Source organism: Struthio camelus, chromosome 1, assembly GCF_040807025.1.
Source record: "Struthio camelus isolate bStrCam1 chromosome 1, bStrCam1.hap1, whole genome shotgun sequence".
NCBI lineage: Eukaryota > Metazoa > Chordata > Aves > Struthioniformes > Struthionidae > Struthio > Struthio camelus.
This window is the reverse complement of record NC_090942.1, coordinates 38,742,439-38,767,223: the sequence shown is the minus strand read 5'-3', so window position 1 is coordinate 38,767,223 and position 24,785 is coordinate 38,742,439. Positions and strand designations below refer to the sequence as shown.

Sequence of the window (24,785 nt, the reverse complement as noted above, 5' to 3'; positions counted from 1 at the left end):
GAAGCCTAGGTCATCTTGGAGCTTCCCTCTTTTTCTAGGGCAAGCACAATTCTACAGCAGTAATAAACGTGCGTTCAGGCCCAGACCCTCAAGTCATTGGATGTTGTAATGCTTGCTAGGCAGCCTTGCATTGTACAGTCTTGATTTCCTGAACTAATTGCCTAGCTTCCTAGCATAGTGTGTGGGCAAGGGGTATTAAAAGGAGCCAACCAAGGGGAATCTGCATAAAGAGTAGATTGAAGTTCTTGTCAGGCTCTGGCCAGTTGTGAGCACTCTAATCTCTGCTTAAGATCCTCAGCTATGACCTATCACTTGGTATAAGTAGCTGCCTTATTTCCAAAGCAGGGCTGTTTGTACACCAGAGGAGTGGTAAAACTAAACTCTTCTGAGACACAAGTTGACCAAGATACATGTCACATGTTTTTTCTTGTATGGGTTGTTTTGCCTGCAAGATTAGAGCACAGCTGCGTTCAGATCTTGCTGGCTAGATACAGTATCCTGTCTCAAGGTCTCCCAGATTATCTTTGAAAGCAGGATACAGGCAGACAGGAGGACTTGGTGGACAGCTTTTTTTTCCTGTCTGGTGAAAGAAACTTGACAGGGACAGGCAAGGACCAGATTTGAGGACTCTGCATCAGTATCAAGTTTGCTTAAGTCCACAAAGGTGTCCAGGTGCTGTGTGAAGTTCCTGGATCTTCAGAGAAAGCTAGAAAGAGCAAAGTACTCCAGAACAAGAGGAAGATTCTACTTCATTAGATGGCTTATCAGTCTGACACAGTCCAGCTGTGCTTTGGGGAAGGCCCCTCCTGAGCACCCTTCCAGTGAAAGGTGTGCGGGTGAGGTTGCCAGCCTCTTTGTTCTTTGAAGAACTGCTGAGCTGGGGATGGGGTGTGTGAGGTAGCTTCTGTTACCTTTCCCTCCCCACCAATAGGTGATGAGTGCTAGGTGTTTGGTCTTGATCATCTGGGCAGCTTTCTTGCTGAGGTAGACTTGGCATTTCTCCGGAGAATTATTTTACAATTGCCATAAAAGTAAGATCTGAATGTAACTGAATTAAAATAAACTAGGCCTGAAAGTAATTCTCTATACCAGAAATCTTTCCTTCACTCTGCAAAAGTGGAGAGCAAGGAAACTAAGAAACTGAGTCACTTCATTGTGAGTCCTGAAAGCCTGACCCCTTTCAGAGTCAGTCTTGTGACAGGAGGGAAATTGCGTAACTAGAGGCTCTACAGAGAAAGCGTCCCAACCAAATATAGGCTGGAGCTGAGGATGATGAGTGGATGCAACTCAAATGATCTCTGACTTATTATTAAATGAAAAAACAAAGTTGCACTGACCTTTCCTTTATTCCACTCTCCACTAATATTAATCTGAAGTTGTCTACAATAGACCTTTCCATGTATCTGCACAGTGGCTGGCTCAGTTCAGACTGGTGCTTTAGGATGTGCAAATACATCATTTTTCATGAGTTAAACTGTCTTGACTGCTTTTTTGGGGGAGGAGGGGGAAGGAGGGAAGGGAAGGGCTGTTTCTAAAAATTGGGGATGAGGCTCGAAGATACAACCCTTGAGTAAAACAAACTTTTTGAGTAAAAAAAATCCAAATGAAAGTGTAGTATTTCTGCTCCCCTCTATAGCCTCCAGCCCTGAGTTCACGGGCTACCGTGATCTAATTAAGCACTATCCAAATTATGGAGATCTTTAGTAGTGCTGTTACTCTTAATGCAGGAGTTCCTACCCCACCTCTTTATTTATGTTGGGATGCTCACAAACCTGTCTCAGTCCTAAAGGAACCCCACTTTGATAACTAAGTCCAATCTTGTAATGCTGCTTAATCCTTCAGGGGTGTGTTTTTTTGCTTTTTTTTTTTCCTCCAGTCAGACCTCTACCAGGCTCCTTCCTGGATTTTTGGTAGCTATAGATAGAACTGGGAGAGCCATCCCCAGGTCCTTTCACAAATTTCTTCCTAGGCTGCTTTGAAAAGATCCACAGCTATTGTCTTCTCACCAAGGGCCGAGTATACTGGAGATATATTCTACTCTTAGTTCTTTACATAGACTGAAAGGGAAGACTGGCGTCTGGCCAGTTTGATAGCGTTACCTAGCTATTTACAGGAAGCATGCAGATGTTTCACCCTAAACAAGATTTCTGTTGTAGTCAGCCTAACAAAGGTTGGAAATCAGCACAAAACTGTTCTTGTACTTCTCTGCTGCACTAATCTTTTTTTGTCTTTTTTCTCTTCAGAACAAGCACTGGTTAATTCGACAAGCAAAGACTCCAATGACTAACTCTTCAATACAGTTTCTTGATGATGCTTATAGAAAGAGGTAGGGATCTCTCTTGATTCCAAAGACTCCTACTATCAGAACTCAGGTATTTTTTTTAAAGGGGCTGTAGTAAGTCTGACAACAGGTATCAAGTTACCTGTAATAGCTTTCTAGGATATGTCTTGTGACAGACCTTGCTTTCAGTTCACTTTTGCAAACTTTCAGTTGACTTTGGAAGTCTTTTGCTCACAAATGTTGCTATTATTTATCATAAAGACCAGTCATGCTGAGTTTCTTTACTGTCTCTCTGACTTTCCACGTACAACAGATTTTCACAAAACATATGCTTCTTCAGAGGCACTTAAATTGATCTTATTTGATGAATATCACAGAAGAATTTGGAATTCATCTGCCAGCTGGTCTGTTCTGTTAATCTTACCTCTTGGTCAGTGCTGCTCTTAGATGGGACTACCTGTAATAGCTGACTGGCCGAGGAGGATGGGGTTTTTTGTTTTTGTTTTTTTTCCCTCTTTTTTTTTAAGAGATTGCAGGTTGGGGGGTGAAGTGAAGGTACAGTTAATCTCTTATTTTGTGTGTGTGTGTGTGTGTAAAGGGGATATTGGTTTATATTGTAGGACTATTTTCTGTAAAAGTTCTGAAACAGACATTAACCTAACTTTAAATGTTAAACTGCGTTTTGGGCAGTTGTCACATGTTAGCTTGTCACTTTGGAGATGGAAGACCAAGTTGTTTTTTTCAGGCACTTGCTTTATAAAACATTTAAGTAAAATAATGCAATACAATTTTAAATAAAGCTTGAAGATAGTGGGGCCCGAGAATTGAATAACTTAGTTTAATTCAGCATAATACTAGACAGTGGAGGCTTATTATTGGCTTATCAGAAGCAGTCACTTGTCTCAACAGCAGATCCCATGACACAGGATAGAATAACTAGTAGCTGTTCAAGGCCTTTACATACACCACAATAATGGACCCTGATACTGAAAGAGTAATAAAAAATATCCGATTTAGTTTTCAAGCAGAAAAGATCCCCTATAGATAGATAAACTCATACCATGCTTGTGTTTAATATGAAAAACTAGGTACAAAGAAGTAAAAACAAGTGACCTTGCAGGAGATCACTCTGACTCTTTGCTGCTTGTATTGCTTCAAAGCTGTTCTTGGCTGCCTCCAGATAAGGTTACAAGTAATCGGCATTTTGACCTTTCTCAGACACTACAGAATAAAATCAACAAAAAATGAAGACAAACAGTCTATTTCTATCTTAAATTGCAGTGTCAAACAGTACAGTATAGTAATCTATCCAGTTTGTTTTCAGAATACATAAAGTCTGCTTACAGTGTGTACACTGCTGATTTAAAGCATAATATGAATGCTAACAGCATTCATAATTATTCTAAATTTTAATACTCTAGTATGAGTTATTTTTGTTTCTGTATAGGTGGCAAACTCTGCTGTCAGTAGATGACCTGATAGAGAAGTTAGTGAAGAAACTGGAATTCCATGGAGAGTTAGATAACACTTACATCTTTTACACATCAGACAACGGCTTTCATACTGGTAAGATGTTCATCGCTTACTGAAAAATCTGCAGACGATCTGGGAGTTGCTTAACTTGTCACCCTCATGACCGCTCCAGAAAATGGAGACAACAGTTACGGAAAACCATAGATGTGAGAAGTACTGATTTGAGTTGCAACACATTCTTGCATTGCAATTTTTTTTATTGTTCATTGAGCATTAATCTCTTCCACTGTATCGTGGTATATGTAAAATTCCACTGTATCGTGGTATATGTAAAATTCCACTGTATCGTGGTATATGTAAAATTATGACAGAAAGGGAGGAAAGATTTGTGTTTCATAGAGTTGCTATGAAAGAGTTGACCAGTAAAAATCTGTCTCAAAGAGCTGTCTTTGTATCATGTTCCACAACCGAAAAAGCCACATCTAAGCTGTTAAATCGTGTAAAACGTGGCTTGTACTTCCAGGTTCTTATTTCACTTCCTCCCACTTTGTTAATGTAGTTATTGTCAAGAAGCCCTTCTGACTTCTTAAAACTGGTTCTTGGAAATTATATGGAGTAATGCAAAACTCTTATTTTTTTATATAGACATATATTTATATGTCTATATATATATAAAGATAAAATGATGTATTTATTTAACCTGAAACAAACCATTTAACTTTCTTCCTCTTTCTGATTTTGTTGAATAGGTCAGTTCTCATTGCCAATAGACAAACGGCAGTTGTATGAGTTTGATATCAAAGTTCCTTTGCTAGTTCGAGGACCAGGGATAAAACCAAATCAGACAAACAAGGTAAGATGAGAAATGAAGACAAAATACTGATTTGCTTTTAATATTGTTTCATGGTTACCAGCTTTAGGTGTAACTTATGCTCCTGCACATACATATATTAATAAAAAATCTGTAGGGTCATACAAGATACAAAGACCTCATTTTTAAAAAAGCTATGCGCCCTCACCCTTGACCAGTAAATTGACAGAATTGCAAGCTACAGAAATAAACGAGGTGGGGAGATTACATAAGCTTTTCAAATTTAAAACAAAAAAATAGTATTTCTTGAGAATATTACAGGTTCCATTAGCCTATAAAGTTGAAATTAAATGCTGTTTAGATGTACCTGAAATTACAACTACTTAAGATAAAGAAGTCTTATTACATCTGCTAGGTTTCAGTCTTGAACTAACTGTTTCCCTCATCCTACAGATGCTTGTTGCAAACATTGATTTGGGTCCCACTATTCTGGATATTGCAGGGTATGACCTGAACAAGACTCAGATGGATGGGATGTCGCTACTGCCACTGTTGGTAAGTGGGCAGACAGGGATAGTAACTAGTAATTCTTATAAGGGTTATTCTTTAAAGTGAATACTACTTCCTTCACTGGAATAGGTGGACTTGCAGTCCATATTGTCCCCTTGACAGCAGCTTCACCTAGCGTTTTCCTAGTGAAAAAGCAGATATGCTGTTTAAATGCAAGTGTATTTTGAAAAGCTCTGCAACCTCAGGATCTCTTAGTAATACAAAGCTATGTCATCCTTTGGCTAATCCTGCCATTTGTAATCATTTCTGTTCTGAAGGCTGTATGTTGTTTCCACCTTATGCCCTCCTTCCTCTTTTGATTAGGACTTCTCAGTATACATATAAGACAAAAGCAGACTGTGCTTGCTTAAAACTTCTGTTTGCCTCAGTTCTAAGCAGAACCAGTGCTTCCCCCTAAACTCTCTGGCAAAACTTAGGTAGTTTCATAAAGTAAACCTGACCTTTCCAAGAAGTGAGCAGAAGCCTATTTAAATAAAGCTGCTTGTAGCTGATCCTTTTAGTTCTAATTAAATTTAGTCTATAAATTGAAGGCAGATTACTTGGAAACGTAGGAGATCATCCAGACTTAAAACAGTGCTTTGCTATTAAAACCTTGTATCCAAGCCTTAAGCTGTTCTGTAGCTGGAAGCAGGTAAAAGGCAGCTAGTTTAAATTCTGTCAGAATCAAAACTCTGGAACTCATTCTGTTATTGTACGTGCCTGTAATGGTGTTGTATGTTAACTTACAGCTTTTTTTTCCCTCCCTCTAGCTTTTAAATTGTAGCTACAAACAGAGCTGCTTAAAACTTAGTTGCTGCTTAAAACTGTTTCTTTTCTTATGCCAAGGCTATCTTTTTCCATCCATTGTGGTAGTTTGATTTAAAAACTAAAGAGAAACAGCCTACAGAGAGATCTTGTCTATAATATGGTGGTATCTGGCCACATGGCTCCTATTTTATCTTACTGTGTGATTCTTTATGAATCAAAGCTAGTACTCTAGTATACCTTCTCATCAAGGTTTAGTTTTTTTGGACTGGATCTCTGCCCTCCAGTTACACAAGGCATTCCAACCAAAGACTGAGTATTATTTTAAGACTGACTCAAATTGGAGACCGTGACTCAAACTGCTGTGTAATGAATGAAAAGCTTTTGCTATTCCAGGCATGGAAAACTTCTTCTGTTTCACAGTGCAATAAATAATAAGCCATATTAACTTCCTGTCCTAGAGAGGAGACAAAAATGTGACATGGAGATCAGACTTCTTAGTGGAGTACCAAGGAGAAGGATACAACGGCAGTGATCCTACCTGCCCTGGCCTAGGACCTGGTGTTACAGTAAGCAGAACAAAATTTGTTAATATTAGAAAACAGCTGCTGAGTTAACTCTGTTTGTTCTATGGCCTAACCTAGTTCTAGAAATAAGTTTCTAGAGACGAGTTTTTAGCATCGTGATTTGTAAGAGCTAGCTCTGTAGCTGCTGTACAGCAAAAACTGAGACACCCAACCATACGAAACGAATATGTCTGCATACTGTATAGAACACAATCACCCTTTCAATGGGAATCTGTAAAGGCCTCCAGAGCAGAGAATTATCCAGAAAGATGCGGGCTCGGGGAAACGGGTGGCAGTGATATAGTGTTCCTTATAAACCTCTGATGGCCTTGTCGCACAGTTCTTATCTGCAGTTATTACTCAAGTCACTAGCTATGCTCTGAAAATCAAAGGATGTTTGCTTTAAGTAAAGCATCCCTTTGATGTTGTTGTCTTAGTAGTCTGTTTTTGCTGTTCCTTTTGGGGTACTTGTATTTTGTCTGGGAAGCTAATGTATTATGATGAGAGTCGATTAGCAACGCTTTCTCAAATTTAGAAGAGCTATTTTTCTTTAAAATCTCTAGTGAGACTCCTGTTTTCTAAGACTTTGGTATTCAGCAATTAACTGCAGGTGGTTTGAGCTGTTACAGACTTTAGGGAAAGGATTACTAGTTTCCTTTTTTCTTCTGAAGTATTTGTTCACTGCTTTCTTCACAGCACTGTTTCCCAGACTGTGTCTGTGAAGATTCCTATAACAACACATATGCTTGTGTAAGGACACTGTCAACTTCCTGGGATCTGCAGTACTGTGAATTTGATGACCGGGAGGTAATTCTTTGTCTCACTAACAGATGTTAACTCGTCACAACTATGCTAGGCACTGTCTGCAGTCCTATCTGTTCTCAAGGTTTGCATAAAGTACTGCGAAAAGCAGATTAGCATTGCTTGCAGGATAAACAGTAAAGTGTTTAACTACTGATGAGAATGTTTGACCAAAACTCTGTGGTGGTGTGTTTTTTTTAAAAAAAAAAAAAAAAAAAAAAGGTGGTGGGGGGGGAGAAGGGGAATAGCCTAAACTGTGATAATTGCCTTCTGGTCATTAGTCGGCTAGCAGCCTCATGGAAAGCTGTACTAGGGCTGCCTTCAGTTCTGCCTTATCCTGATTCCATGTAGCAGATTCTTTTGTACTACAAATATATTTGTTACATAGTACCTCTGCTGCTGCTCCTCTTATATTCAGTTGCACCTCTCTTCCTTGGAAAGAACTGAAGTTTCAGACTAATCATTTCTCCTCTACTTGTCATGTGCTTGCCTGTTCTGGTAAAACAAGTATTTAAGTTACAAATTTAAGAAAGAGCCTCTAACCTTAGCTTAAGTTGTTTGGGTATATGGGACGTAATACCCCCCTGCAGAAGCAGCTCAGATCTCCCTAATGAGGCACCAGCTTATGCACAAAACGGAAGTGTTAAAGGGCTGATCTTATTTGTGCCTTTTTGTACACAGTTGCTCCTAAAAAGCGTATCAAGTTTGAAGCAACTACTTGGGCCGCAAATTTGATCAATCACCCTGTGACTAGATATATAGTAAATGCATAAATCAGGTGTTTGTAACTACAGCATGTAGTTATGTGACAGCATGCAAAGCACTTTCTAACAGCTTACAGTAAACTTAGAACTTATAGCAGAAGAGTAAATCCAATAACTTGGCTGTTTCAGGAAGACAAGAAGACTGTAGAGGTGACTAAGATGCTGATTAACAGACTGCCCTCTCCTTCCATTTGCTGACAACTTATGAAGAAGCAGAAGGAGTGCTATATCTTTCTCTGTAAAAGCAGACTCCAAAGCTGATCTCAGCAGATGTCATGTCATCTTTTTTTCCTGTCAGAGATAGAGCTGCTGCACTTCTGGGTTACCCAGTTTACCTGGGTCAGCTAAATTAGGACTAATAGTATCAGGAAGATGCAGGAATGTGGATTTTAAAACTTTGTACTGAACTTTATGAGAGAGCTTGCAATCAAAGCCTCTGCTGACATGTCTTTAAGTTAGATGCGAACCAGCCAGCTTTAACCAACATCTGCTGCAAATGCACCTACTGCAGCACAGACAAAACCTTAGCTGAATTCTTGATATGCTTGCCCAGTATTTGTCCTACAGAACGGTTCAAAGAGTTATTCTACCAAAAACTGAATCGGCCTTAAAATCTTCCAAGCAAACCTCCTAGTTCTCAAAGTACACAATAATAAAAAGCTTTCTTCTAGTAGGATTGCATGTTTGTATTCAGCGTATTTTGTATGTATAGTTAAGACATGTCTGAGTTGTACAGGTGTATGTACACAACAAGCATACAATGGTGACATGATGGTAATGAAGCTGTGTATCTGTTGAGATCAATTAATGAAATGACAGCCAGTTTCTCTATGGTCTTTTGCTTTGGATTTGTGAGCTTTAAGGCAGGGTCTATTTATCTGTCAGAAAAACGTCTACTACACAGCAGACTAAGTGTGGGGAGGAGGGAGGGGAGGGGTTGTGTGAAGAGTGGAGGGGAGTAAAAAGTCTTCCGATGATACTATGCTATAACAAAACATAACCTTTACCTACAAAATTCCCTGCCTTTGACCACTTAGCCATCAGGACCAAATATAGCTTGTGTACAGAGTGCTGCGATGTAACGTTTGATATTGTTTGTTGCCATAAACTGTTCTTAATGTTAATTAGCGTTCAACACTTAATACACTAAATGAACTTTCTTCTGTTAAACAGGTGTTTGTTGAAGTATATAACTTAACTGCAGATCCACACCAGATCAATAATATTGCTAAAACAATAGATCAAGAAATTCTAGAAAAGATGAACTATCGGTTAATGATGCTGCAGTCCTGTTCAGGAGCAACGTGCCGTACACCTGGCGTCTTTGATCCCGGGTAAACACTGTTTCAACTCATTAAAATACTTTTAAGTATAACCACATATTTTTAGAAAAAATAATCTTCCAGGGAAGGTATTTATGATGGAATAGAACATCACTGGCATATACACTTTTGTTTAATAGGGATGATTTCTTGATCCTTGAATAGTAGATCTTGAATAGAGGAGCTTACAGCTATACTGAGTAGTCAACAGACAAGCAACTTCAGGTTTGCCTGCAAATAAAGAGTTCTGCATATTTCTGCAGGCAGGAATTTTCTAAATACTTGCTCTGATTATTTCTGGAGATGCGGTTAGCAAAGACTATTTACTGCAGGACCCAAGCTGTATGTAGTATAGTCAACACTTGTAAGTAAATTCCACTTCTTACCTTAAAACTCAGTAATCAATTGGTCTGAAGCCCTTTTCTCTTAGAGCATTTAAAATGTCCTTTCAGTTGTGCTACGTGGATTTGTAGTGTGAGGCAGCAGAACATTCTATCAGAATGCACCTCCTGAATACTTATGTATAATAAGTATGGTGTTAGTATGGTGTAGCTAGTATCATCAGCTAGTACATCACCTCCTTAGTTCTGTATCGTTATGACTCATCTGTTGCAATACATAGAACGTCCCCACTGTATGCTATCAAAAAAAAAGTATTCATGTAGCATTGTGCCAGCTATTCTAGAAATATGCTATTTCTAGAAGTAGTTACTGCAGACTAATTGTAACTCACACAGATTGTTTCCTTTTATAGGTACAGGTTTGACCCACGCCTCATGTTCAGCAATCATGGTGTTCGGGCTCGCAGGTTTTCTGCACAGTCCTTATAAAGCATTTAAGAGCTTCTTGTGATCAGCTCCCACTGACCAGTTTTTCCAGTGACTGCAGCAGGTCTGTCTCTTAACTTTCATTGATCACAGCTGGAAGATTATTAATGGGCTGTTCAAACCCAGTTTGGAAGAAAAACCCTTGTCTTTAGCTGGCTGCCTTGTGCAATATGTATATTTACAGCTGAACTGTAATTCTAAACTGTCAGACATAACTAATCTGTCTTGCTCAGATATTTGGTTACCACCTTTGTCTTTCAAGTACGTTTTCATATCACGGGCACAGAGGTGACCTATGGCCTCTGAATCTGAACACAGTTTATCTTGTTCTTTAAGAAAAAAAAAATCAATAAATGCATATTTGAATCCGGTTAGATAGGCAGGTGCTATTGCACAGAAATGCTCACCCATATTCACACCCTGTCATACGGACTTTCTTAACGGCTAGGTTTAATTATTGGTTTCCTGTACTGAGCTCAAAGCTGTTAACGGCAATAGCAAACTAGCCCAAAATAGCATAGGAAGGCACTAGTCAAAACTGTAGGATCTGACTGGCAAGCGTCTTGTGCAGAATTAAAGTCAGTATGCTAAATACCTTCTTTTCTTTCGACAAGACCACTTCAAATAATAACAATGCATTTTGTAGATCTGCTTTGGTAGCTTGTAAACAAGAATGTGATTTCAAACTCATTCTAGTTTGAAATGCTAGAAGAGGTTAACACATACTACTGAAACTTTCAAGCTTAGGGTTTTAGGTTGCTTAGTGAGTTATCAAAACAGTGCTGACACTAACAAGAATTCAAATAAGTGTGTCTGTTTTGAGCTGATTTTAATTATGTTTCAATACATGAACAGGAATACTAAAAGTCAAAAACAAGGTACCACAATACAGTTGATCTTTCTCTAACCTCCAAATGTCTCCAGCTGCCTAACATCTTAAGCCAATTAGATGCTTGAAGTTAAATTATTTTGAGAGCAAACTAGATTTAAAAAAAAAAAAAACACACAATTTCTGCTGGGCAATAGTAAGAGGGCTATTTTAGGCTGTTTAAGTGCTTCACAGATTTGCTTTTTGGTTGAGACATAACTACTCAACCTGCAGTAAGTGGCCTTCGCACCAAAGGACTGCAAGCCAGACTTCTGATTGCAGTACATGATCATTTGTTTTGCCTTTGGAAGGGTGATGTCATCTTTTCAACCTTCTGGTTAGCCTCATCTGAAATACAGCCCATCAGGTGAAGCCTTCTACCAAGTAAACATGAAGTAGGCAACAAAGTATGACTCCTTCCAAATCTATGAAGGTACATACTCCAGCGCATACACCCACAAACTGGATAAAAGCAATGCTATATTAAGATCAGTTGAATTTTCCTCGCTTTTACTTCTAAAGGATAGATGTTGGTCTTCACGTAGCTTAGAGTTGTAAAACTTCTGTGATGGTATACAGGTTAGATATTTTCAGAGATTTTTGTCTCAAATCTAGCTCATTGTTTTGATCTCTAGAGTGACCAAACATCTGGAGGAAAAAAAAAATTAGCTTGAAAGGGAACTCTTCAGCTGAAGTATCTGTATAAATGCTGACAGTCTTGGTTACTGTCTGTCTAGTTGCATGCTTTCAGATACTCAGGATTTGGGTTTTTTCCTCCACTACAATCATAGCTTTATCCTGTTCTGTTTATTGAGCTTTTGTATTGCCCATCAATATCTGTCAGACTCTGGCTTCTCTTTAAAAATGAAACCAAAGTTGTTTTTTCATGCTCTCAAGTGTTTGTGGTTGCACACTGAGCTAAGCCTGAGGTTCATTTAAGTAGTGTTTTGCTCTCATATATTTAGCAACTTAAACTTGTTCTCTGCTTAAGCTCTTTTTGGTAGCTGTGTAGAGGCTGGAGTGAAATACACTTATAGGTGCAAGTTAAACCCTCAACAGTTCTATCGAATCTAAGAAATGACATGACAAACTTCTACTTAAGTTTCCGTGCAAGTTATCTGTGTCATGATGCTTCTTAAGAGGGGGGGAAAAAATGTTTGGGTACAAATGTATAGCTTGATTAATTTAGCACTCTCCCTTCTTAAAATGATCTAAGCCATAGCAAGCAAAATTTTTTTAAATGACTTATCGATTAAGTATTAGGCAGCACGTATGAAAGTTAACTGAACAGAATCAATATAGAATATTCAGTAAGTGGGATCAGAGAAAGCATTTTACCCAGACTAACAGTTTTGATATCTGCATACCTGTAAAGCATTCAGTCTGTAACAAGACTGAGTATCCTACCTTCTTTCACACACAGTGTCAGAGAACCACACTATACCTGCAATCTGTCACAGGTAATAAATGTCATACTAAACTCAATTTCAGAATAAAATTATTCAGTCCTACTTACCAAAAGAGAATAGCCGTTCAGCAAAAGCATGTAGTTGAAGGAAGAATGGGAACAAACAGCTGTGTGGCTTCCACTGCTTTTAGAAGTTTGTTGCAACTTATCTGCGATCTCTTTCCAAGAAGCAGTTAATTCCATGGGTATTTATTTTTACAGCACTGAATGGGCAGTATTAATTCTTATCCTTGATGATTAAAAGAATATTATGAAGGAACTTTAACTTGCAGCCAGATATAATTCCCAAATAAGTGATTTTAAAACTAAATGGTCTTCCTAGATTTTGATTTGATACATGATTTGATGGTGGCTGTGTATGTACCTTGTTACTGGAGGCATTTGTATTAAAGGAAGGGCCCTTACAGGTGCAGAGTTAGGCGTAAGTGAAACGTGTGGGGTTTTTTGGTTTGGTTTTTGGATTTTTTTTTAATTATCATTTTAGTTCTCACCTCTAGTTCTGATGTTCTGATCTAGTAAAGCAGATACTATACAGTGAGAAATACAGTTACTAGATTCCTTTATTATATTAACCTAAAATGAAAACCTTACTCAGTATCATTACTTCAGCCTAAGTGAATACAGCTAACTACATGCTTACCCAGCCTAGACCCAAAGAACTGGCATTCTTGTATTTTGGGAGTAAATACATAAAACACAAGCACGCATGCACACAAAGCAGGTATAAAATCTGTTCAAACTATCACATTTAAAACTGTTCTATTACACAAATGAAATATGGTATTTGATTATAACTAAACAATTGTCATTTTTTTATGGATTCAATTAAAGTGTATCTTATTTGTATTACTCTTCTCTGTATGGGAGCATACTTTGCTGTAGCATGTTGTGAGCATACTTAATTTCTGCTCTGTTTTGAACATCTGTTTAGAAAGTGCCCTTCCAGAGGACCCTGTTCACTGCTGCACTTTTGGGGAAAGACAAAATAAACTGCCTATAAAACTTTTGATCTTTCTGTTACTGAACTAAAGTTAAACCTTTCCAAAGGATCAAGCTAAGAGACTGGACTCCTAATTTATAAGCCTGTTCTCTGCCTGTTGCACTGTTACATACTTGCCACTAGTGAACTTCCTTTCCTTATAGTCACAGTTACTGGACTGACCTGCAGTTGATCCCTCTGTAGAGTATCTAGCAAAATACAACATGACTAATTTGCATTAGGGAAAAAAAATAGGCAAATAGGACAAAGTTTAAATGCAAGCTGTGTATGTTCAAATATACTTTCCTGGAAACGGATATGGAAAACAAGAAAAAGACAATGGAGAACTACTGTTTATAACTAAAAGCAGTATGTTTTCCGCCTCTGTAAAGGAGGAACAAGGGTTCTTCCGAAATATGAACTGGAGCTAAGAATAAAATATACAGTACTCACCTCAACACCCTATTAGAGTTGAATTCCTTGGACAACTCTGCAACTGTTTAAAAACATAGCTACTTACATCTAACCTATTTACAGCTGAGGCTTTCCCAGGCTTTTAAAACAAGCATTTCTGTGCTCCATTGCTGTTTAGCCATTTGGTATTAATTTCAATTCTACCTCTTCAGTGCTGCAGCAGCCCTCTGCTAAGTAGAGAAAATACTTAATAGCTGCTTGAAGGAATACTACTGTTTTTCTTTTGAGGCACCAGCTTATGAAAACGTGCAAGTCTACTGTAGCACCACAAGAAAAGGCAGTTCTGTATTACCTAGGTACATCTTCCCATTGTGTTCAAAGACATCACTGACTGTCCAAGTGATGCTACCATCAGGGTCGTGGAAGCTTTCCACGATGTCTCCTTTGTCATTAATTTCCAAAAACAAGCCATGCTTATGAAGAAAAATGTTGTAGAATGATAGAGGGGTCACCTGTTTTAGAAAAATAAACATATATTGTTAACATGTCATTCAAAGGGGGGAAAAAAAGAGTATGAATAGGAAGAAACAGAGTTGTTAATTTACTGCTTTCCAGATGTTGCGCTGGTCAGATTCAGCTGTCATTTATATCTTTTGATGATATCTACTGGACTATGTCTAAAGCTGGCAGCCTAGTAATAGCTCATTAATCTTAAAGTATAGTCAGTGTCTGCTCGCTGAAGAAGGTGTGAGTATTGCTTGAATCTATCTGAGCGGCCAACCATTTTCTAAAATCAGGAATAAGAGGGAGGTGATAGAGTGCAACTCACGCTCCTACTTCTGTTTTTCTTGTACAAGCTCTAGGGAAAAGACAGCATAGTTCCTAAAACAAGTACCATGTTTAGTCATAACTAACCACATGATTCCTGCAGGACCAGAATTACGTTCTCTTGGCTTTCTTTGTGAAGAGTTTGATTCCTACAGCAAAAGCCCTTTATTTTGCAGAAAGGGTTCTTTACCTGCTTTGAAAAAATACGATGTTGCTATAAACAAAAGGATCAGAGCTTGCAAAATAGGGAATGTTTTTGTCAAAACTGATTATTCTGCCTTACAGAGGGGTTGTTCTCAGTCTTACCACAATAATAAAACTGCTGTGGTTTAAAAATGTAAAAAGAAATCAATCCTCAAAAACACTAGTCTGCAGATATTCCAGAAGAGCCTAGGTTTATAGGTGTTGGGATGCTGGCTGGTAAAATCAAGCAATGTTTCTTAGATTTCCTAATGAAAAATAACAAGTAAGTTCCTTGGTACTGTTCATGCCTTAAAAGATTAACGTTTCTGTAAGGAAAAACTCCCAGTGACGCCAATAATTAAGTGACACTACACACTGTCCAAGTTACCTTTGCAATAAATCTCTTCAGGAATGGATAAGGTCCTAAAGCATCCAGAAAAGGAGAAAAGAAACTAGGAAAGCGAGCAGTAGATATTCCAACTCTGTATAAGCCTTTGTCTGATAATCTGATGTTGTCTGGATATCCCGGGAGGTTGTCCACAAAAACTTCTGTTTCTCCTGCATTAGCTCCACTCACCCAATAGCTGCCAAAAAAGTGAATTCAGTAAGTTAGTTACGGGGGGGGGGGGCCAGTGCAAAATACACCAAGCTTAACAGCATGGAAGACATGTCATTTTGTGATTCATACAAGGAATTGCTCAAAATTAGAGGAAGGGACTCTGCAGGAAGTAGTAAGGGCCAAGAAGGACTAAATTTGAATAGCAATGATGATTTGTCAATAAGCTTTCTATATGTAAAATAAACAGTACCCCCAAAAAAGGATCACATAGTGTTGCAACTCATAGAAAATGTGCCTGTTGTTAAATGAAGACTAATATTGTATTTGGCATCGTTTTTGTAGAAAGGGAACCTACTGCGTTTCTTTAGAGTTACTATAAAATGTAAAATTATAAAGCATTACAAAAACATGGATTCCCTTTAAAATGGGAAAAATGTGATATTATGCTGATGGGTGTAATCATGTAATGATATTTGCCCTTTGAGGTCTGTTTTAGGCAGTTAAGCTATAACTGTAATACAGACTGAGGGAATTGGAGACCAATACATCAGTAAATAGGTAGAAAAAAAATTTAGCAGTGGATAGAGCACCTGTTCATGTCTAGCTAGATTTAACTAAAACCTGAAATCCTTGCCTTAGGAAAAAAAAACTTTTAAGACTAAGTTTCCACTAGTAACCATGTTAACTGCATATCTTCCATTTAAATTCTAGAAAAGTGAGGAAAAACAGAAAAATAAGAAAACATGAAAATCATGTCTGCAAATTGATTAAAAATAGGCTATATATATTACTAGGTAATATTTTATATTCAGGAGGAGAAAAATGTTAACATACCGTATGATTCTGCATATGCTGGTTTCCGCTATTAATATGTAATCTTCATGGGGAGACAGTGTAATGCCATTTGCCATGTACAAGCCACTGAGCACTGTTCTCGCCGTTCTCGTTACAGGATCATAGGTCAAGAGGCGTCCAAGATGGTTTGTTTCTATTACCTTAACCAATACATCTAGTGAAAAATTAGCCTACCACAATACCTGGTTTCAATTAGAAAATATTTAGAAGTTTTATTAACCTAATTTAGGCAAAAGCAGATCTTACAGATGGCAGTGTCATCGTTATAAAAAATAGTAAGTTCACAACACTAAAGGTGCAACCTACTTTGTTCACCTTTTACAACAGTGAATTCCCAGACTGATCACAGCATTCTCAAAAAACCCAGGCAAGGGGTGGGTACAAAGCCTACAATTCAAAATTTGCTCTTCCATAGTTCCTCCTTTAGCAAACTGTTAAGGCCTATGAAGCTTCTATTACAACTGCAACTACAATTACAACAACTTTTTCCAAAGAACAACTACAACTTTTTCAAAATAAAACTGGAAAGAGTCCACGAATGTTTTTCTAAAGCAAGTAAAGAGCTGACGTTTTACTTCAGAGATAAAATAATTATGGTAAGTCTACTGCTAAAAAATCTGCAGGATAACTTTGGTGTATATATATATGTATAAATAAGCCTTTATGTTTGGTTTTTGTACTGGCAGCACCTTGTCAACACTGAACTACTAAATGGCAAAGATGAGTTAGGCATGATGCACAATCAAACAGTAACTCTGATAGCTTAAGAAACAGAAGGCTACACACAAGTGATTTCAGCTATTCTTTTTTTTTTTTTTTGTCCTTTAATAACCTGCATCTCAATAACCTGTCCCTTCTTCGTGCTTTAAAAAAATTATATATTCATGTTTTCATGCAATGCTTCTCCTGGCCAAATTTTATCCAGAATTCTCTGTAGAGATAAGACTCAACAGGAACTTTATCTCTGTGACCTCACTGAATTTCAACTTTACAAACAGTCTTTTCTGCATAAAGTTTTGTTTAAAGAATATGACTACACAGAAAAGATACCTTCAGGTACACCAGCAATGAGCTACCTTGCTTTTATTGCAGAATAAAAGCATGCTTGTAGACACAGAGGAACTAACATGCTATAAAAAAAAAATACAGATTATAGCATATCACATGACAATTTCTTTGAGTAGCCATACCCTGATTTTTTTTTCTTTTTTTCTTCAGAAGAGCAGCTACAGAACAGCACAACCCATGCTCTGCCTCAGGGCCTGAACATGCTGCCTTCATAGCATGCTTGGCTGAAACACAAAAGCACAAGAGAGGAAACTTGTCTCCTCTGTTCCTTAGTACCCAGTGCTACCAGTACAAAATTTAACACTTAAGCTTCCTGAACAAATGGCTAAGAAGAGTAGCTCTTCTGACCTCGTATTTGTGATGCCGCCTCTCCCACTTGCTACTTGAATCCGTAAAATAAATCAAATTTTTCTTTGATATTTCTAATCCATTTAGGAACTTGAAAGGAATTCCATCCACACCTAGTTAATAAAAACAATGACTAAAATAAGTAGAAATTCACCAAGTGTTCCAAATGGTTCAGATCCACACAAGTTTAAGACTTTCGCCATTTCCAGTCCAAATCTTGTAGTTAATGCTATCCTAAATTTTTCCCAAGCTAAAAGCCAAGCTCCAAATGACTTTCATTTGCAGGGAAAGATAAGTCACATCATTGCAATTCAATGTGACACGCACCAAACCAAAAACCCTTGACATACATTTTTGCTTTTGTTTTGTTTGATTTTTTTTAAAATAAATCTTAAAAATGTAAAGCATGTACAGTCAATGAGCTTTCAATCAATCATAGTCCCCATTATCACTAGTACTGATCTCAAATGATTGAAGTGCCTTGATTTTCCAATTTATATACATATATGAAGATAAAAAATGAGCTCAATCTACTTTCTCACTGACTGTAGCATCACCTTGTTCACTCGATAGCAGGAGGGTTTTTTCTCCTGTCCTTGGACTGACTTTGAACAGGCCAAAATAAGAATCTGCCACAATCAAGTTACCATCCCGATCTATTCGGACTCCATGAGGCCGGCCACATTTTGGTTCATAATCTGGAGTTCCTGTAATACAAATAGGAAAATGTATAAGACTAAGAGGCTGACAAAACAAAAATACCAAAATGTAAAGTCTGAAAAGCACTAAACTATCCTCCTTGAATAAATCAGATCCTTAAAAGCTTCCTTCAACTTTCTCTAAAAGTACCTCGCAAAGGAAGGAAACAACAGGATAATGTCTGCCTAGTCATCTCTGTTTCTTCTGTTACTTTAAAAAAATTTGCTCCCAACACTCAAAGAAATTCAGCACTACTCTATTTTCCCCCTACTACTTTAAAGATGACTGCAGAATTGGTAGGATTAGAAAATCAGTAAAACAAAACTGCCTAGCTGAGGGAAAAGAAATCTCTCCTCAGTTATTTATTTTTAAAGCTGCTGTTTAAATTCTATCAACAAGAAAAAGATGGGATAAAACTTCTTTTAGGAAAGATTTAACTCACTGCTTCCCTTCAGCTGAGGGTCCTAAGTTCCGAAAGTCACCTGAGAGTCCTGTAAGTGTTCCTCAGGTAAAACTATAGAAACCAGGTGTACCATGTTTAGTATTTTTATAGTAAATAAATTTTCCTGTGAGCACTGAAATCAATGCATCTTGATATGCACTATGATACTTCACCAAGGAAGGGACTACGTATGTAACAGCTCATCAGAGGGGTAACACATCAGTAACACAAGCTGACTGACTGTTTGCCAGCTGACAAAAAGTTAAGAGCTGAGTTCTGGTCTCACTGTGAATGGATCGCTCATTTTAGTCTCTCAGTTTCCATATGGTCAGTTATTTTCCTAAGACTCAAAAAAGTTCAGGAATCTGTGAGACTTGTTTCAAATTCAGTTGAGGTTACCCAATAGCACAGAGACTCCAAGGACAGGGAAAGCACCTACAAAACTGTCATAAATTCAGGAAGCCAGGCGAACACCAACCAACTGTTTTAACGGCTTTTCAGGCCTGCCTGATTCATCAAAAAAGCAATGGGATAAAAGGGTGTTTTTCACCCTTGCTTCAATGTTTGTCTCCCTCCGTTATAAATGAAAAAGGGAAATTCAACCTTGCAGTCCAGTTAGTGATGATGGTACCAGGACACTATTCTTCTGTCTCTCCCATTCGTTTGTAAGATCTGAAGTGTTTCTAAAACATGTTTTGATCTTGAGGCAGGAAAATAACAGGATAAATTGTGTCTTTAGAACACGCTCAAAAAGCTTTATATACATGGGCTTATATAAATTGTTATTCTTTATTTAAATGGAAATCCATGACGAGTCTATCCAAATCACTCTCAGGGACTACATGAGTGTGCCATTAAGCCTTAATACTGCCTATATTAGGAAAATTTGAATATGTAATTCATCTTAAGTAGAGCTGGTCAGCACCAAAACAATGAAGCTGTAGTACAGACAAGCCCCACAAAAGAGATTCTTAAAAAACAATTCTAGAGTAAAAGTCCAACTGGTTAATGAAGGAGGGCCTTGGTGGTACCTAACTGTAGAAACCAGTGGAAAAATTCCATTAAGGCAGTAGTAGGTTTGGGGGGTTTTCTTGGGGTTTTTTTTTGTTTGTTTGTTTGTTTTACAATTTTGCATGAAAGAATCAGAAAATGTTAGCAGTAGGTAAGAGGAAATTTCAATTTTCATTCAATGTTGTTCATACAAACAAATTAGTTGTCATTTTCACATAAAAATCATCACTTACCACATTCAGGCATATTCTGCCCCATTTGAGTAATGAAATGCAACTGGTCACCACTGATCATCCACAGTTTCCCATCCACAGTACCAGTGTAGAGATTACCTTAAAATTTAGGTATTTTAAAACATTGTTTTAAAAGGGACCAAAGCAAGTAAAACATACTATATAAGAAGGATAGTGCTCATTATTGTGATCCCTTCTTTCTCTCTCTCAACTTCCATATTTATATACAAACCAACATACAGCTTGCTTTTGAGTTATTTTCATAAAGCAGAAGGAAGAGCAGAAGGACAATCTGAGATTAGCAAAAATCTGAGTTGTTCATATGTTTATTTTAAGTAAACACCGCACATAAACAGCTATCTTTAGACTTTTCTGGGTTAGCAGAGAAGGACTGCACCCATTCTTTGGGTTATCAAGGACCAGACTGCACAGATTCACATACTGGCCATCAGTATCAATGAAAGCATCAAAGCTCATGCAATCTACTTTTCCTCCTGAGGGTCCTGCAATGTTAGCAGCTAGCCATAATGTTTTCCTTTTGCCTCCTGAACATTATAATGAATAATTCAATACAAGAAAATAATCCTGCTTCTACAACATCAAAATCCTAAGCAAAAAAAAAAAAAGTTTTTAAGTTGTGATGTTTTGCTTTCTTTTTTTAGCCATCAAAATAATACCAAAAATGCATATGTTTGCAATAGCTCTGCTAAGCTCTGTTTTTACTGTATGCCTGCTTAGTAATTGCTTTTTCCCCTGCTTTTAAAATATATGAATTAACAAGGCAAAACATCACCGAACATTTTCAAATCTTAGGACATTGTAACTCAAAAAACTTCCATACAGAATATCCAAGGAGAATCACTACTAGTGATTAAGCCACACCTTCCAAAAATAAAGCTGGTACCTCCGTAATCTTTGGCTTAGTCCAGGCTCTGAAATAGTCCAGGGCACATGACTAATCCTAGACTTACTGTTCAACAAAATACACTTTTAGCATACAGCTTGTTAACTGTCTGGAAACATTCCTCTGATATGCCTGTGATTACGGAGACTGAGGTAAAAAAGACATTATTTTGTTTACAGGTGAACTGCATCTTCAGCCTAGCCTTGTTTACATTTAAAAATGTATACTTGGCAACAGGCATTAACAGATACTGCATAAAAGATACACTGCCTTTCTGATATAATATTCATTAAGACCATGGATTCTAACTTTGTCCAGTGAGCACTTACACCAGAGCTTATAAACAGATATAAAAATGTTTAGCATCTACTCACTCACATCCATGGAAAAATACTAGGAGCTGATAGGACAGATTCTCAAGATATCAGCTGTCAGATCTAGATTAAAAAAATTGTCTAGGATTACTGGCATACAGAGGGCACCTGTTTATCCAAAGGGAGAGCTTCAGAGCCACTGTTCAACACAGTAATTTTGCCTGGGAAAAAATAAAGACTGGACTTTGCTGTCATCAAATATACTGGCATTCTAATGCCTCCCTAGGCATGCTGGACACAGCTGAAATTTCAGCTCACATACCAGATTCCATATTTGAAGTGAAAAATCTTAGACTTGTACCACTATTTCCTGTCATGCTATGCACTAAGCTACCATGCCATATTTAAATTTATATAGAAAGTACAAGGGGGTTTTAAACTTGACTTCTCTTATGAGTATTTGTAGTAAACTAAAGACAAAATATTATCTATTCTAGTTATTACCCATCATAACCCATCTTAACACATATGGAAAACAGCCTAAATCAGGCAACACCACAACAGTGACTACAGTCTTGGTCATATTGTATGATATCAACAGACGGAACCCAATCTCCTAAAATATCCTTAAAATTAGGGAATTTCCATGGTGGAATTAACACAATAAAAAGAAAAACCATCATCAAAACAATATTTGATACAGCCTCATAGAACAGGTTAGATTTGGCAACATGGAGCATTTGCAGGGCTAGCAAAGCCCTCATACTTAAAATATACTCTGCAAAACTCCAGTCATCAGCACTATACTTCCTGGAAGTTTTAAAGGAGGAGAAAGAGAACAAAAAGTGTGATAAAAAGACCATTTAAAATACGACTCTTGAGGAAAGGAGGAAGGAAATGGCTTTAAGAAACCAGTTAGCCATTTGCTAGGAATGAGTGCCTCAAAGTAAACAGCTGAGCTAAAGGTCCCTCCTGGTCCCATGCTGCTATGACTGAAAAAAAATTTAACTTCAGCTTGCACAATGGCAAACAAGAGCATTCCAGATGATTACCTCTTACCTCTGTGGAACACTGCACAAAACAATGCCTTTCAGATAAACATGTCCTGGGCTATTCAATATTTCATTGAAAAATATCATAAAACTAGCACCAGCAGTAAAAGAAGGTATTTGAACTGCCTGGCTCAAACTGCTCTGGATTTTGGAGCTGCCAATTGCTCAGTACTGACTTCAGAGGGAATCTATGTTATCCACTTCACATCAGGAAAAAAATAATCCTCCAAAACTGGCAAGTGCTGAGTCCACAGCACTAAACTGTTGTCCTAAACAGAAGATCACAGCATGCCTCCTCCATTTTACTTGAGCTCTCATCCCAGTCCCTACTTTATCTACACTCTGGGTAAGCCAGGTTGTTGTAAAGATGCAAAAGATGCCATGCTGCTAGTTACCTCTTCAGCCCTCTGCTTCCCATCATCTGTATGGTTCCTGCACCTAACATTTTGCCACCTCACAGCTGCCAGACAATCAAGATGAATTATGTGGTTAGCTAAGTGGAGGATTTACATTACACTAAAAAGTTCTTTCATATTCCAACCTGGTCTAAAAATATGTTTTTTGAGAATACACAAAGTCTAAAACAACTCAGTGTGCCTTCCCACTTTGGCTCTGTTGAATAACAACTTTTGAAGTAAGATTGTGCTGAACCTGGTAACGGACTGCATGCAGCAAAATAACACTGCTATTGGAGGCCTGAAATGGAAAAAAAATAAAGTCAAGCTTGCAACTAGCTCTGTATCAAAAGCCTAAGCTTATTCTCACATTTGGAAGAATACCCACAAAAATATTTAGTCGGTTTTGCACCTTTAAAGAATATGCAATTTTATAACTTTTAAAAATTGTACTTTGATACAAATTCTATGCATTGGCAATTTGTGGGTCTGCTTTTTAATACAGCAGCAGGACATTTGCTGCATCTTTGCAAGCATCAGACAATAAAACATTCTGGAGTATTTCCTGAGAAATGTCTACCCCTGTAAAGATATGGAAGAACATACAATTATTTTAATATTCTTGGAGCGTTCATTTAGCAAACATTCCTATTTCTCTTTCTTTGGCTTTAAACTCACTAAGTCCTTTATTTTAATAACTTGACGAAGCAGATGTATCTGGTTATTTTACCCATTTGTAAGTTATCTACTTGCCTTCATCATCAACAGTAAAAGACTCAGGACCTTTCAGTTGTCCCGTAAAGATTCTCTGTCCACTCTGAAGCTTTTTATTCACTTGCAATGATCCAACTAGGGCAGGAGGTGGCTTTTCAAATCTGCACCAAATGAATTATTTATAAATAAGATTCAAGAAACAAGACAACACTGGACTATAAAACTATTTTAAGGGAAAATAACAGGACTTTATTCCAGAGTGATAAGTAACAAAGTATCTTCTTTCTCAAAGGAATTCATTAAAAATACTACATCAGAAAAAATTAACAACTTTGTGGAGTTTGCAGGCACAGACTAAAAAGAACAGACATTTGAAAAGAAATCAATACACAAGCAAAACTGCCATCATCTTGAATAAGTTTTATTCCCAAACATGACTCTGAGATCTACTAACAATCTGTCTACACATATGTACGAATACTGCATTAGTCACCACCGTTTCACAATAAAATAATTTCTTTAAAAAAGTGCATATATTTTCTCACTTTTAAGGGATACACATGCATGCTTTGCCCCTGCAGGATGAAAGGTATAGGAAAAGTTTTGGAAACGCAGATATTGCCTGACCAACGCAAGCATGCCATTGAGCTGAGAAATAAAATTAAGCAGGGGAACCTACATGAACGGTTCTGGATCAATAGGAGACGGTAAAAAGTAAATGCTCGCAAAGGCTGCAATGACTGCAACTGGAAAACCCCACGCTGGGAACCTGGCAGGGAAATAAAACAATCGTATAGTCACGCACATACAGCAAGAGGGCGGGAAGGGAAGAAGAGAGTGTTCCCCCCCCCTTTTTTTTTTCCCTCAAAAGTTAAAAAATTTCATGACTAAAAATTAAGCCTGAAAGCAACCCCTTGCCTGCTCCCTGCCACGGAAAGGGCTGGCCCACCACTGGAGCTCATCTGATCCCCGCAGGAGTGATCCAGTCACTGAAGCAACAAAGAAGAAACACAAAAACCCAAAAACCGAGATTTCCCGGGCGAAGTTACGTTTCCAGCGTTATGTAACTGCCGTAAAGCGCCCACGCACGCAAGCTCCCTTACCCGCGCCACCTCCATGTCGCCCCCTACGCGCCGCCGCCGCCGCGCCCTCCCGCTCCCGCCTCAGCGCTTACATGGCGTCCCGGCACCCAGGCTGGGCGCTCGAAGCCCCGACGACGGCGGCTCCCCGCGCCAGCGGCCCTTGCTCGCCTCAACCGCCACCCGCCCCCTCATGGCGGCGGCCGCGCCCCC

General features: G+C 38.1%; 2 protein-coding genes across 5 annotated transcripts in view; one reads left to right on the top strand and one right to left on the bottom strand.

Moving 5' to 3' along the window:
• GNS (glucosamine (N-acetyl)-6-sulfatase) overlaps positions 1-13,501 on the top strand; it is a 22,005-nt gene extending 8,504 nt beyond the window's left edge. The window contains exons 7-14 of the mRNA XM_068934643.1: positions 2,244-2,326; positions 3,729-3,847; positions 4,504-4,607; positions 5,019-5,120; positions 6,341-6,448; positions 7,142-7,252; positions 9,184-9,344; positions 10,087-13,501. Of these exons, the coding sequence (XP_068790744.1) occupies positions 2,244-2,326; positions 3,729-3,847; positions 4,504-4,607; positions 5,019-5,120; positions 6,341-6,448; positions 7,142-7,252; positions 9,184-9,344; positions 10,087-10,162 (864 nt within the window). The 3' untranslated portion in view covers positions 10,163-13,501. The remainder of the gene's footprint in view (positions 1-2,243; positions 2,327-3,728; positions 3,848-4,503; positions 4,608-5,018; positions 5,121-6,340; positions 6,449-7,141; positions 7,253-9,183; positions 9,345-10,086) is intronic.
• Positions 13,038-24,785, bottom strand: LOC104142058 (adipocyte plasma membrane-associated protein-like). 4 transcript variants are annotated; one of them, XM_068934654.1, is made up of 10 exons: positions 24,668-24,785; positions 24,412-24,482; positions 24,173-24,262; positions 23,533-23,654; positions 20,115-20,213; positions 18,287-18,436; positions 17,730-17,842; positions 16,293-16,453; positions 15,288-15,483; positions 13,038-14,400 (listed from the first exon to the last, which is right to left on the bottom strand). In XM_068934654.1, the coding sequence occupies exons 2-10, from the start codon at positions 24,453-24,455 to the stop codon at positions 14,203-14,205; spliced, it is 1,173 nt and encodes a 390-aa protein (XP_068790755.1). In that variant the 5' UTR covers positions 24,456-24,482; positions 24,668-24,785; the 3' UTR covers positions 13,038-14,202. The 4 variants fall into 4 exon arrangements, with proteins under 4 accessions (XP_068790755.1, XP_068790773.1, XP_068790763.1 ...); XM_068934672.1 differs by lacking the exon at positions 17,730-17,842 and having other exon boundaries at positions 16,293-16,446; XM_068934662.1 differs by lacking the exon at positions 24,412-24,482 and having other exon boundaries at positions 24,668-24,770.